The sequence below is a fragment of the Neoarius graeffei genome, chromosome 5, assembly GCF_027579695.1.
Source record: "Neoarius graeffei isolate fNeoGra1 chromosome 5, fNeoGra1.pri, whole genome shotgun sequence".
Lineage (NCBI taxonomy): Eukaryota > Metazoa > Chordata > Actinopteri > Siluriformes > Ariidae > Neoarius > Neoarius graeffei.
In genome coordinates this window covers 46,715,534-46,730,970 of record NC_083573.1, presented here as the reverse complement: position 1 = coordinate 46,730,970, position 15,437 = coordinate 46,715,534, and the positions used below count along the sequence as shown (strand labels likewise).

Sequence of the window (15,437 nt, the reverse complement as noted above, 5' to 3'; positions counted from 1 at the left end):
GTCTACTGTATAGGTTATTCTTATTCTTATTATATATGTAATCAGCTAACGCATCACACACCCAGTGTTGGAAACATCTAATACGCACATATCTGAGGCTACATCCACACGACAACGGCAACGAGATGTTATTTAAAAATATATTGCGTCCAAATGGGCAACGATCAGTAAAATATCAGGTCCATATGGCAACGCAACGCTTGCTGAAAGCGATGCAATACACATGCCACACCTCTAGGGGCGCTGTAAGACGGTCCCTTCGGAGACACCAGAACAATAGAAGAAGTAACGACGCATGCGCATAAACTATTATGCGCGAGACTTCATATTAGCCACAAAGTCAGGAAAATCTGTTCGTAAAATTACATTATAATAACCAAATACAATGAAAAGTATTTTTCCAGTCTCACCTGTGAAAGGTAATCCCATGTGATCTTGTTTGGATGGCAAACCTGTTGGTACAGTTAAACGCAGCTAATCTTTATTCTCTGCTTTGACCTATCCAATATGGCGGCGAGGATGACGTATGATTCTACGCGGAAGGCGGCGTCTTTAATGGTCCGGAATAAATTGAATGCTACATGTTGATGGATTAATTTGCTCCTCTACGCCCTTTTTGAGGAATGTATTGTCGGGCTTAAACCAACATCTGAAGAGGTGAGATCGCTCCTTTTTTTCCCTATTTTTGCTGGCGGGATTGACTCTGCCCTACGGGCTATTCTCTCTCTCTCTCTCACTTTGCACCATTACACAATAAATATTCACAGTGAAAATATTTTGTAAGCGCGTTTCATGAACCAAGTTATAGGATTTGTTGACAACTCGCATTGCATCGCAATGAGAAGATCATTGGCACTACTGGTGTTAAGAATCAGACCATTTCATAAATGAATATTTTGCTGTAGAGCTGCAGTGTTTGTACAATTGCATGTTTTTGCTTCACTATTACTGTCACTATTCTGCTTCTTGCATTACTACTGTGAACTAACACTGAACATAATAATAATAATAATATCCAAGCTAGTGTTTCACTCTCACTAGTGCTCTGTAAGGCTTTTTCCTGGTGATATTCGTTACACTTCTACCCGGCGTGAAGCACTCACAGTCATGTGGTTGTGACGTCATCGTAAACAAATCCGTTCTACTCATCCAGACGACTTCACAACGGCAACGTTGCCAGATCTTTCCACTCTGGAACCCATTCTCAAAAAGATTGCGTTTTGGGCACCCAAAACGCCGTTGCCGTGTGGACGCCAGGCCTAAACGATAAGCAATTGTATCGGAGTCACCTGAATCCGTTGCCGTGTGGACAGGGCCTAAAACAGCATTTATAGCATGTGTGTGTATGTGTGAGTGTAATGTCAGTACATAAGACAGTCAATCATCAAGTGGTGCAATCAGTTCAAACTCACCTAGCTAAGGGCTGTTGATTTAATGCGAATAAGGAAGGGAAAGTGATGGCTACACACACACACACACACTGACCTTGTGCCAGCCTTTCATGGGCCATTTTCTTCTCTTCAGCATGAAGCCCTCCTGTCTCTCAGGTGGCTGAACATTCCCTAAACCACCACGCAGCCCCTCCACAATTTCCCAGCTGTCCTGTACACAAACAAGGCATATGATTACATGCAGAAACACACAAAGACATGAACCTTGATTCAGGTTAGGTGGATGTCATTCACAGTAGATAAAGCTTTTCTTAAGGTATCTTACGATAATCCTGGGAAAAATATTAGGATATTCGACATATCCACAAAAATTGACAAATAAAATGCAGCTTTTAGCTACTTAACCCCTTGGCTGCCACCCATAATTAATTGCAATGTGCTGGGCATATAGGACAAAAATACAACCCCGATTCCAAAAAAGTTGGGACAAAGTACAAATTGTAAATAAAAACAGAATGCAATAATTTACAAATCTCAAAAACTGATATTGTATTCACAATAGAACATAGACAACATATCAAATGTCGAAAGTGAGACATTTTGAAATTTCATACCAAATATTGGCTCATTTGAAATTTCATGACAGCAACACATCTCAAAAAAGTTGGGACGGGCAATAAGAGGCTGGAAAAGTTAAAGGTACAAAAAAGGAACAGCTGGAGGACCGAATTGCAACTCATTAGGTCAATTGGCAATAGGTCATTAACATGACTGGGTATAAAAAGAGCATCTTGGAGTGGCAGCGGCTCTCAGAAGTAAAGATGGGAAGAGGATCACCAATCCCCCTAATTCTGCGCCGACAAACAGTGGAGCAATATCAGAAAGGAGTTCGACAGTGTAAAATTGCAAAGAGTTTGAACATATCATCTACAGTGCATAATATCATCAAAAGATTCAGAGAATCTGGAAGAATCTCTGTGCGTAAGGGTCAAGGCCGGAAAACCATACCGGGTGCCCGTGATCTTCGGGCCCTTAGACGGCACTGCATCACATACAGGCATGCTTCTGGATTGGAAATCACAAAATGGGCTCAGGAATATTTCCAGAGAACATTATCTGTGAACACAATTCACCGTGCCATCCGCCGTTGCCAGCTAAAACTCTATAGTTCAAAGAAGAAGCTGTATCTAAACATGATCCAGAAGCGCAGACGTCTTCTCTGGGCCAAGGCTCATTTAAAATGGACTGTGGCAAAGTGGAAAACTGTTCTGTGGTCAGACGAATCAAAATTTGAAGTTCTTTATGGAAATCAGGGACGCCGTGTCATTCGGACTAAAGAGGAGAAGGACGACCCAAGTTGTTATCAGCTCTCAGTTCAGAAGCCTGCATCTCTGATGGTATGGGGTTGCATTAGTGTGTGTGGCATGGGCAGCTTACACATCTGGAAAGACACCATCAATGCTGAAAGGTATATCCAGGTTCTAGAGCAACATATGCTCCCATCCAGACGACGTCTCTTTCAGGGAAGACCTTGCATCTTCCAACATGACAATGCCAAACCACATACTGCATCAATTACAGCATCATGGCTGCGTAGAAGAAGGGTCCGGGTACTGAACTGGCCAGCCTGCAGTCCAGATCTTTCACCCATAGAAAACATTTGGCGCATCATAAAACGGAAGATATGACAAAAAAGACCTAAGACAGTTGAGCAACTAGAATCCTACATTAGACAAGAATGGGTTAACATTCCTATCCCTAAACTTGAGCAACTTGTCTCCTCAGTCCCCAGACGTTTACAGACTGTTGTAAAGAGAAAAGGGGATGTCTCACAGTGGTAAACATGGCCTTGTCCCAACTTTTTTGAGATGTGTTGTTGTCATGAAATTTAAAATCACCTAATTTTTCTCTTTAAATGATACATTTTCTCAGTTTAAACATTTGATATGTCATCTATGTTCTATTCTGAATAAAATATGGAATTTTGAAACTTCCACATCACTGCATTCCATTTTTATTTACAATTTGTACTTTGTCCCAACTTTTCTGGAATCAGGGTTGTAGATCAAAATTGGGATATTTTGATAATCTTTCTCTAACTTGTTCAGAACTTTATATTTTTAATATTTGTATAGAAAAATCACAAAAAACGCTGTTGTAGAGTAAAAATAACTTTAGTAATAAAAAACAACTTCAAAAACATCCAAAAAACCCCCCCAAGACAACGAGTCTTGTCAATAAGAACCTGTCCATAAACATGAATTACCAGTACTTGAAAACACAATGTACACCGGGGCCCATGTTTTCCAAGTAACAGTACCATTTTTAAGATGGTCTTTGGTATGACCCAACCATGAATAGAACCCTGATCTCCTGATAGAGAGGCAGACACACTAACCATTAGGCCAACTCGCAGTAATGTGCCATATAAGGTATATAAAAGGAGGTGTTTATGACGAGTAGCGTATGTCATAAGGTACAGCAGATTTCATGATGTACGTGACTCGTCCAAGGGCATTGAAGGGGTTAATATATCATTACCTGCATTTATTCATGAACTGATCTTGAAATCTAATCAGATTTGGTGTATATTTATTTAAGTCATAGTACTACTACTACTACTGACTGCGAGTCAGCCTAGTGGTTAGTGTGTCTGCCTCTCAACTGAGAGATCATGAGTTCTACTCGTGGTTGGGTCATACCAAAGGCCATCAGAAAAATGGTACCTACTACCATCTGGCAAGGCACGCTGCAGTACAGATGGGAGTGGGGAATAGAGCCCTGCACTCCTGCGGGACCCAAAGCAGTGCGGCGTGGAACAAATTTTGAAAGCTCATTGCGGGCGGGAGGGGGAGTGCACAATGCGGGAGCGGGCGGGAGAGGTGATAAGCTGCAGTCCCGCTAACTAAAAACGTGTTTAAAATAAAATGTATAAATTATTAATTTATGTCTATCATATATAATTTGTGCTGGATATTTTATGTGGCATTAATAAAAACATTTTAAGATGCCTAAATTTGCGGATGTGGTCTAACCTCGCGTACGTTTCCGATTCCTTTCCGCTCTTCCGTGTTTGAGATCTCCGATCATGGCAGAAGAGCAGAGCTCCTCTAGTGAAGCTCACAGTGCTTCAGAAGTAAGTGCTGCTTTAAAAAGAGGTACATTTACCGTTAAAAAGTCAAGAGTCCTGAAATCCATATTGGTTTAATGTTAACTTGGTTGGTTGTTTGGGAAATGCACCCCTGAATGTCAGCTGTAGATATTTATGCTCAAATCCACTCACAGTAGGGGGCGGGGCACCATCACGCTGTGTCTTTAAATTATATTAATTTCTTATAGGCCTACTTGTATTTCCTAGAATGTAAATGTGAGGAGTGACATATAAGCTATGTGCAATGTACAATATTCTTAATATCCACTGTAGATTTTGGTAGGTGTGTTGGGTATCTCTGTAAAGCCTCAGCTGCGCATGCCGCCTGGCAACGCGCACCCTCGCTACGTGCGCTAGGTGAAGGATCGGTCAGTGGAGAGCTCAGCTAAGCTCAGCATGTTTAATTCCCCAAGCCAATAACAAGAACTTTCGTGAGAAATAATGCGAACGTCTGCATCATGTGGGATTTGCGGGCAGGAGCGGGACAAAATATGGCAGGCGCGGGCGGGAGCGGGACTGCAAATCATAATTCTTTGCAGGAGCGGGACTGCACAATGCGGGAGAGGGACTGAAAATTCTGTCCCGCGCAGACTTCTAGTGGGGAAGTCAAACTCTCGTGGCTATCAGAGGACTAGCCCCATCCCCCCCACACACACACACTGGAACCCTAGCTATATAAGCGAGAGGCCAAGGGCTATGGAAACAGAGATCGGTGCCATACCCATACGCCTTAAAGAGTTGGTTAGTACTGGGAAGACCAGATTCTGCCGTGAGAGAGACTTTGACTTGACGACTAGTACTACTAATAAAGCTGGCACTTCCTACAAGTAAAGGTGTATTGAATGTATAATAGAGTGGTGCTTGAAAGTTTGTGAACCCTTTAGAATTTTCTATATTTCTTCATAAATATGACCTAAAACACCATCAGATTTTCACCCAAGTCTTAAAAGTAGATAAAGAAAACGATAAATGAAATGATAAATGATTTAAATGAGATAAAAATATTATACTTGGTCATTTATTTATTGAGGACAATGATCCAATATTACATATCCGTGAGTGGCAAAAGTATGTGAACCTCTAGGATTAGCAGTTAATTTGAAGGTGAAATTAGAGTCAGGTGTTTGCAATCAATGGGATGACAATCAGGTGTGAGTGGGCACCCTGTTTTATTTAAAGAACAGCAATCTATCAAAGTCTGAGCTTCACAACACGTTTGTGGAAGTGTATCATGGCATGAACAAAATAGATTTCTGAGGACCTCAGAAAAAAAGTGTTGTTGATGTTCATCAGGCTGGAAAAGGTTAAAAAAACAATCTCTAAAGAGTTTGGACTCCACCAATCCACAGTCAGACAGATTGTGTACAAATGGAGGAAATTCAAGACCATTGTTACCCTCCCCAGGAGTGGTCGACCAACAAAGATCATTCCAAGAACAAGGCGTGTAATAGTCGGCAAGGTCACAAAGAACCCCAGGGTAACTTCTAAGCAACTGAAGGCCTCTCTCACATTGGCTAATGTTCATGTTCATGAGTCCACCATCAGGAGAACACCGAACAACAATGGTGTGCATGGCAGGGTTGCAAGGAGAAAGCCACTGTTGTCCAAAAAGAACATTGCTGCTCATCTGCAGTTTGCTAAAGATCACGTGGACAAGCCAGAAGGCTATTGGAAAAATGTTTTGTGGACGGATGAGACCAAAATAGAACTTTTTGGTTTAAATGAGAAGTGTTATGTTTGAAGAAAGGAAAACACTGCATTCCAGCATAAGAACCTTATCCCATCTGTGAAACATGGTGGTGGTAGTATCATGGTTTGGGCCTGGTTTGCTGCATCTTTGTTCGTGCCATGATACACTTCCACAAATGTGTTGTGAAGCTCAGACTTCGATAGATCCCTGTTCTTTAAATAAAACAGGGTGCCCACTCACACCTGATTGTCATCCCACTGATTGAAAACACCTGACTCTAATTTCACCTTCAAATTAACTGCTAATCCTAGAGGTTCACATACTTTTGCCACTCACAGAGATGTAATATCAGATCATTTTCCTCAATAAATAAATGACCAAGTATAATATTTTTGTCTCGTTTGTTTAACTGGGTTCTCTTTATCTACTTTTAGGACTTATGTAAAAATCTGATGATGTTTTAGGTCATATTTATGCAGAAATATAGAAAATTATAAAGGGTTCACAAACTTTCAAGCACCACTGTATAGACCATTCATACTGTCTAGCTCTGAATGTGTTTCCGAGCGGATTTTTGTAATTGGTGCGGTTTTTTTTTCTTTCGTGTCAAAATTTTTAAAACTAGTATCAGACACACTTGTATATTTTTTTCATTTGTGCCTGTTTTCGTCAAGGTGTTTTAATAGAAGTAACAATCTAAATGTGTGAGCGCCTGAGGGGAAGAATGAGTATTCCTCTGTTGTCATGTCTGTGTGTATAATTAATGGACTGTACTGGAGATCCTAATGATGAGTCAGATTTGCCTTGAGTCTGTATAAATCTTTCATCCACACTGACTGTGAGATTGTCAAGCTTTACTCTTAATCTCTGGAATAGTTAAATATTTCTACCCCGGTTATTTCTCACACAGTACACAAACTTTTAAGCACCACTGTTACTAGTGTACCCTCCTTTATTGGCAATAACCTGAATAAAACACTTTCTGTTGGATAGTCTTACATAGTTTCACCCAGGTATTTTGGACAAGTTCTCCAAGTTCTTTTCTAGAGACTTTTCAGTTCACATACTGTATATTTTTAGAACGTCTTACTTGACCTGCTTCAGACCACACTGCAGCATCTCAAAGGAACTGATGTCAGGACTTTTTTCTGTTTTAAAATGCATTGTGCATTTCGTCTAGTCAAGCCACTCTGTTGTTGTGTTACTCCTGCGGTTTGGATTGCATGTTGCATCACCCTGATCACAGACAGATGCCATGACATTCTTCTGTAGACATTCCCAGTCTAATTTTTTATTCACTGATGTTCGTGATTGTTAGGCTGTTTGAGCTATGAAACACCAAAGCAGCATCACACAATTGAAGGATACTCTTTCCACCATGCTGGGATAAATTTTGTTCTACTTGCTTTTTTTAAAAGGCTCGTGATTATAAAAGGGTAGCACAATGTTGCTGCCTCATAGCACCAGGGTCCCTGGGTCAATCCTGATCTTGAGTTATTTTTTGTGTAGCATCTTGTATGCCCTTCCCATGTCTGCATGGGTTTCCTCATGGTTCTCCAGTTTCCTCCTGCCTCCCAAAAACATGACAGTGGATGGACTGGCTATACTAAATTCCCCCGAGGTGTGAATGGTGCTGTGTGATGGACTGGCATCCCATCCAAGATGTATTCCCCCCAATACCCAGAAACACTGGGAATCATAAAGTGGTTACTGAAGATGATACAGTGAAAATGTGAATGATCATAAACCTACACGGCTTAACTGTTACCTTTGAGCTCTTTGTCACTGGTTTGAGGATTCTATATTCCAGTGAGTCTTCTACTTCTGACCATTATGGGGCTCGCCCATCGGGGATGTTAAACTACCTGCCAGACTGTTGGCTAATGGATGTTCTGATCTACAAAAATTCTTTGCTCCAAAACACCTTAATGGCAAAAAGAATGGCACTTAACAGCAAACAGAATTGCTTTTGCTTGGGGATCAGCTTTCAATTATAGCAACTCGATTTCTGCACATTCAGCAGAGATGGCCATTATCTAACTGGGTGAAATTGCCATCTTCCTTTCTGTGAGAAAATCTCTGTGATTAGAGCCTGCATAAGAGAGTGGTGTCAATCAAATGATCTGTGAAACATGTTTCTGCTTAGGAGTAAAGAGCTTTTTAAATGCAGCTCAAGCATAAGCTTAGCGATTACAGACTCATATTCAGGATAGCTTTCCCTGCTTTTTCTAAGCTCAGTCAAGCTCAGTGTATGTATAGGCATACACCCACTTGCACACACAACCACACAGACAACAATGGGGGAAATCAGAAAATCAAAATTGAAGCTGCTGTCTGTCCAATTCTACTAGGCTATAAAGCATGAATGTACAAAACAGAACACACTATGTAACTAATTATTTGACCACCACTGATACTAAGAGAGATAAGAGACTTTTCCATTAACTCATCAAACTCCCAGGACCTGTCAGTCAATAAATCATTCCTCAATCTTACTAAGTACATTCATACATTTCCTATTAGTTTTAATCTTCAGGACTTGGTCCACTGGGCAGCACGGTGGTGTAGTGGTTAGCGCTGTCACCTCACAGCAAGAAGGTCCAGGTTCGAGCCCTGTGGCCGGCGAGGGCCTTTCTGTGTGGAGTTTGCATGTTCTCCCCGTGTCCGCGTGGGTTTCCTCCGGGTGCTCTGGTTTCCCCCACAGTCCAAAGACACGCAGGTTAGGTTAACTGGTGACTCTAAATTGACCGTAGGTGTGAATGTGAGTGTGAATGGTTGTCTGTGTCTATGTGTCAGCCCTGTGATGACCTGGCGACTTGTCCAGGGTGTACCCCGCCTTTCGCCCATAGTCAGTTGGGATAGGCTCCAGCTTGCCTGCGACCCTGTAGAACAGGATAAAGCAGCTAGAGATAATGAGATGAGATGAGATGAGATGAGACTTGGTCCACCATGGGCGATGCCTGTGCTACTCGCTATGGACTGCAGTCATTGCTGTCTTTAACATCGTGGTTGTCCAGCGCTCTGTGTGGCGGTGCTTCTGTGCTTGTTTTGTGGAGCCATGGCGCAGTGTTCCAAGCGATGTTGCCCGGCGGCGGCGTGGCGGCTGTGCAGGGGGTGTGGGACATACCTTTGTGCGCCTTTTGGTGGGATTGTGGGCAGCTACGTCACTGGAATTACATCCTGACCATCTTTTGGTGGACTTTTTTATTTTTTTAGTAAAGCGACAGTGGGTGTGGGGCAGCACGGTGGTGTAGTGGTTAGCACTGTCGCCTCACAGCAAGAAGGTTCTGGGTTCAAGTCCAGTGGCCGATGGGGGCCTTTCTGTGTGGAGTTTGCATGTTCTCCCCATGTCTGCATGGATTTCCTCCGGGTGCTCCGGTTTCCCCTACAGTCCAAAGACATGCAGCTTAGGCTAATTGGTGGCTCTAAATTGACCGTAGGTGTGAATGTGAGTGTGAATGGTTGTTTGTCTTTATGTGTCAATCCTGCGATGAGCTGGCGACTTATCCAGGGTGTACCCCGCCTCTCACCCATAGTCAGCTGGGATAGGCTCCAGTTTGCCTGCAACCCTCCACAGTGGTTATGGATAATGGATGGACCTTGGGTGTGAGAAAAGCGGTATATAAGTTGAACTTATTATTATGTTATTACTGAATAATTCATAGGAATTATTAAATAATGTGTTTTAAGACAAATAACTTCAATATACTTGGATTTTAAGAAGTTTAATGCAAAATTGATATGAATATTTATTGCTATTGGATTTTTGATTCATTCAGTGGTTGGTAATGTCATATAATTTCCCTACATTGCCATCTAACTGGCAGAGCCAGTGCCTGAGAGCAGCTTGAGGAGGTAATGAGCTTTGAGATAAGTGATCTGATGCCAGGTGCTTTTACTGTCCAATATTAGTCCAGTGAAAAGGTGAGGTTTCAGTTTTTAATAGTGTTCTATAACAATCGTCTACTTTCAAAGACTCAACAGAAAATCATTGTATACTGTATGTGTTCTGGAAGGTTTGTTTGGCACAAAAGGTTTTGGGGTTTTGTGTACATTTTCCCTCCCTGCACCACACCATTGCTGCCCATAAGGAATAAAAGTTGTCTAGCTGTCTGTCTTTATCTGGTCTATCAAATATGCCTGAAAGAGCAGGTCAGAGCTCAAACGACATGAATTCAGTTTAGAATGTATCTAATACACTGCACAGTGCAGCATGAAACAAAAAAGTCTTAAAAATAGTTGCTTATCTTACAAGATGTAAATGAAGGCTAGTCGTCCAATGTATTTCACATTCTAACATCTCAGTTAGTTAACCAGCCTGTCATCGATAATTGAAGTATCAATTATACTTACGGCTTGTTGGTATAATAAGCATGCAAGAATGCTTTTTCATTAATTAGCTAGCTACCTGATGCACACACACACACACACACACACACACACACTTGGTATGAAGGGGGGGATGAGGTTCTGCTAATGGTTTACGCAGTTTAATTCCATAAAATGGTATTACAGAATGAACAATGGCACTAAAAGTTATCTTGCAAAATATAATCTAAAATTGTTTATTATTTGTCATCTCCCATATATGCAGGCTGTATGTCATGGCAAAATGATCACCAACTGGTATTCAATATCTTTATCCACAACTGAAACCTACCACTAGTTTGATATTCAAAATGCCATTCACTCATTTTCAGTAATGGCTTCATCTTGTTCAGGGTCTTGGTGGATCCAGAGCCTATCTTGGGAATACAGGGCAAAAGGTGGGAGTACACCCTGGATGGGACATCAGTCCATTGCATATACATTCACATACACATTCACACATAGATTGTGCTCCCCAAATTTTACCAGTTTGTCGATTTTCCAACCAGAGGCGATAACACACTGGATCACATATACTATAATGCAACAAACGCATACAAAGCGTCCCCCTCCCCCCACCTCAGATGTTCTGACCACATTTCTTTGTTCTTCACCCCAGCATACAAACCCCTCATCGCTAGATCAAAGCCCACTGTGCAGACCATCAGAGTCTGGCCTGAAGGACCCATGACCAGACCATTTTGATGACACAGATTGGGATTTGTTCATACAGGAATCTACTCAGGTCAACCACACGGACTTAAACAACTATGCCTCTTCAGTTTTAGCCTACATTAACTTCTGCATGGACAATGTTACCACTTTCAAGAACATTCACACATTCCCCAACTGTAAACCATGGATGAACAGGGAAGTTCAAAAGCTGCTGAAGTTACCCGACAGTGCCTTCCGCACCAGTGATTCAGAGGCCTACTCAACAACTAGGTCCAACCTAAAGAGAGGTATCAGAGATGCAAAGCGCTCCTACAAAGACAAAATCAAGGAGCACTTCAACAACTCCGACCCCCGGTGCATGTGGCAGGGCATTCGATCCATCAAAGACTACAAAAGCAGTAACACCTGTCCAACCAGCACAGGAAATGCATCCCTCCCTGACGAACTGAACCACTTTTTTGCACAGTTCAACAAGGACAGTAGCCACCACCACACTAAGCTGACCCTGTAGGAGGCCCCACCGAAAGCACTGGTGCTTACCTCACATGAGGTGAGACAGGCCCTCAGCTACATCAACCCTAATAAAGTGGCTGGACCTGATGGCATCCCAGGATGAGTGCTGAAACACTGCGCAAGTCAGCTGACTACAGTCTTCACCAGCCTGTTTAACATCTCCCTGGAACAGGCCATGGTCCTCACATGCCTCAAGTCCACCACCATTATCCCTGTCCCAAAACAGGCAGTGGTCAGGACCCTGAACAACTATCACCCAGTGGCCCTGACCCCCACTGTCATGAAGTGCTTTGAGCAGCTGGTCCAAGCACACATCAAAAACAACATCCCCCCCCCTCTCTGGACCAACACCAATTTGTCTACAGGTCAAACAGGCCAATGGAGGATGCCATTTCACTGGCCCTTCACACTGCTCTACAGTACCTGGAGCAGCGAGACAGTTACAGTGGGGCAAAAAAGTATTTAGTCAGCCACCAATTGTGCAAGTTCTCCCACTTAAAAAGATGAGAGAGGCCTGTAATTTTCATCATAGGTACACTTCAGCTATGAGAGACAGAATGGGGAGAAAGAATCCAGGAAATCACATTGTAGGATTTTTAATGAATTAATTGGTAAATTCCTCAGTAAAATAAGTATTTGGTCACCTACAAACAAGCAAGATTTCTGGCTCTCACAGACCTGCAACTTTTTCTTTAAGAGGCTCCTCTGTCCTCCACTCGTTACCTGTATTAATGGCACCTGTTTGAACTCGTTATCAGTATAAAAGACACCTGTCCACAACCTCAAACAGTCACACTCCAAACTCCACTATGGCCAAGACCAAAGAGCTGTCAAAGGACACCAGAAACAAAATTGTAGACCTGCACCAGGCTGGGAAGACTGAATCTGTAATAGGTAAGCAGCTTGGTGTGAAGAAATCAACTGTGGGAGCAATTATTAGAAAATGGAAGACATACAAGACCATTGATAATCTCCCTCGATCTGGGGCTCCATGCAAGATCTAGGGGGGACCTAGTGAATGACCTGCAGAGAGCTGGGACCAAAGTAACAAAGGCTACCATCAGTAACACACTACGCCGCCAGGGACTCAAATCCTGCAGTGCCAGACGTGTCCCTCTGCTTAAGCCAGTACATGTCCAGGCCCGTCTGAAGTTTGCTAGAGAGCATTTGGATGATCCAGAAGAGGACTGGGAGAATGTCATATGGTCAGATGAAACCAAAATAGAACTTTTTGGTAAAAACTCAACTTGTCGTGTTTGGAGGAGAAAGAATGCTGAGTTGCATCCAAAGAACACCATACCTACTGTGAAGCACGAGGGTGGAAACATCATGCTTTGGGGCTGTTTTTCTGCAAAGGGACCAGGACGACTGATCTGTGTAAAGGAAAGAATGAATGGGGCCATGTATCGTGAGATTTTGAGTGAAAACCTCCTTCCATCAGCAAGGGCATTGAAGATGAAACATGGCTGGGTCTTTCAGCATGACAATGATCCCAAACACACTGCCCAGGCAACGAAGGAGTGGCTTCGTAAGAAGCATTTCAAGGTCCTGGAGTGGCCTAGCCAGTCTCCAGATCTCAACCCCATAGAAAATCTTTGGAGGGAGTTGAAAGTCCGTGTTGCCCAGCAACAGCCCCAAAACATCACTGCTCTAGAGGAGATCTGCATGGAGGAATGGGCCAAAATACCAGCAACAGTGTGTGAAAACCTTGTGAAGACTTACAGAAAACGTTTGACCTCTGTCATTGCCAACAAAGGGTATATAACAAAGTATTGAGATGAACTTTTGTTATTGACCAAATACTTATTTTCCACCATAATTTGCAAATAAATTCTTTAAAAATCAGACAATGTGATTTTCTGGATATTTTTTTCTCATTCTGTCTCTCATAGTTGAAGTGTACCTATGATGAAAATTACAGGCCTCTCTCATCTTTTTAAGTGGGAGAACTTGCACAATTGGTGACTGACTAAATACTTTTTTGCCCCACTGTATATGCAAATGCTGTTCATTGACTACAGCTCTGCCTTCAACACCATCCCCCTCCACCCCAATTAAACTGGCCATCAAACTGAATAACCTTGGACTGAACACACACCTATGCAATTGGATCCTTGACTTTCTTACCAACAGACCACAGATCATGCGCATGGATAAACACCAGGCACGTGCACACATAGGGCTTTAGGGGTGCTTGAGCCCCTGCCCTTTTTGCCTCGAATTAAATGTTGCCCTTTTAAAATAATAATAATAATAAGAAGAAGAAGAAGAAGAAGAAATAATACAGTCCTGTTAGAAGTTTAAAACAACGGCAGTACAAAAACTCCACAGCAATCTACCAATTTTCTTGTAATACGGGGTGGTTGTGTGCGCTGAGCTGCCGCTTCTCTGTCCATTGCTGCTCCGCTCGAGTGCGGCCAGAGAGAGGGGGTGCGCGGCCAGAGAGAGGGGGCGCGCGGACTGAGTGAGAGGGAAGAAGCCGCTGCGCGCGCTGCCACAATGATAACAGAGGAGACGCGACAGTGAGGCAGCTTGAACATGTGAGTTATGGTCTAACAGTTAGCCCTTTCAAACTGTATGTACATGACATTTGGGAGTTTGTAGGACTACTGACATTTGTGCGAGTAATTTAAGTCTCTGTAGTTTAATAATCTGCTTGTTAACTGACGTGACCTGACCTGTTACTGTTCACAATCGATTGCCTCGGCCGTGCTTCGGTGTACATGCAAGTATCATATATCGTCGGGAAGCTTACATTCTCCTCTTGTATATATAACTAGTCATCGACCTCTTCCACAACGTGCTCAAATCAAATGTGGGTTATGTTTCAGAAAAAAACAAAAACAAAAGCTTGTGAAAAATGTACTCAGAAGCCTATGCAAAGAAGAGAGGCTCTCTGATCTCCTTCTCCTCTCGATTGAAAAAGACATACCCATAAATCACAATGAGGTCATTAATATCTACAGGGACATGGCCCCCAGAAGGTTACTGCTTTAAGGCCCCTGGAATGTTAGGCTTCTACCTTATGAGAGGAAGGACTGATTTTTATCATTTTGTCCATTAGGCTATTTTTTATTTGTTCAAAGTTCAGGTTTCACTATTCAATGTTAAATCTTTAACAATAAAAAAGCCTAATTAAAGCCGCAAGCGGCCTCGACGGGCCCTCGCGCCCGCCAAGGGGGGCGGGGGCATGCGTCCCCGCGAAATACCTTCCACAGCTTCTTCGGCAAGTGACATTACTCCCACAATGGCGACAAAGCACAGAATTGGACACATGGCAACAAGAGGGTTAGAAACAGCGCCCCCCATGGACGAAAATTCCCAAAATGTGGTATACATGACATGGGAGGTAGGAAGAGGGTGGCCGTGAAGCTTGACCAAATTTGAGGAAAGATTGGATTTTTTGCCCAAAAATAGCGCCCCCAGTGGCGAAATATCACAGAAATTGGGTAACATGTCAGAAGCCCAATGAGTGATTTGCGTGTGAAGAATGAGCAGTTTTGAGCAATTAGAAGATTTGTTATGAATTTTTAAGCATGTAAAATTTTGCATTGAAAATTGATTGACGTATAACTTCTGAACGGTTTAAGCTACATGAAACGTATTTAGAAACTTTTGTCAGCCATGTCTGTAGATCATGTGTATCAAT

The 15,437-nt window shown here is 42.6% G+C and overlaps 1 protein-coding gene across 4 annotated transcripts in view; it reads right to left on the bottom strand.

Annotated features, from left to right (window-relative positions):
* The window catches only part of osbpl3b (oxysterol binding protein-like 3b), a 194,158-nt gene that overhangs the window by 81,093 nt on the left and 97,628 nt on the right, over window positions 1–15,437 (bottom strand). For 3 of the 4 annotated variants that reach the window (XM_060921826.1, XM_060921825.1, XM_060921828.1), the window contains one exon: window positions 1,486–1,602. In XM_060921826.1, coding sequence (XP_060777809.1) covers window positions 1,486–1,602 — 117 coding nt within the window. The remainder of the gene's footprint in view (window positions 1–1,485; window positions 1,603–15,437) is intronic. The other variant, XM_060921827.1, reaches the window with a different exon arrangement.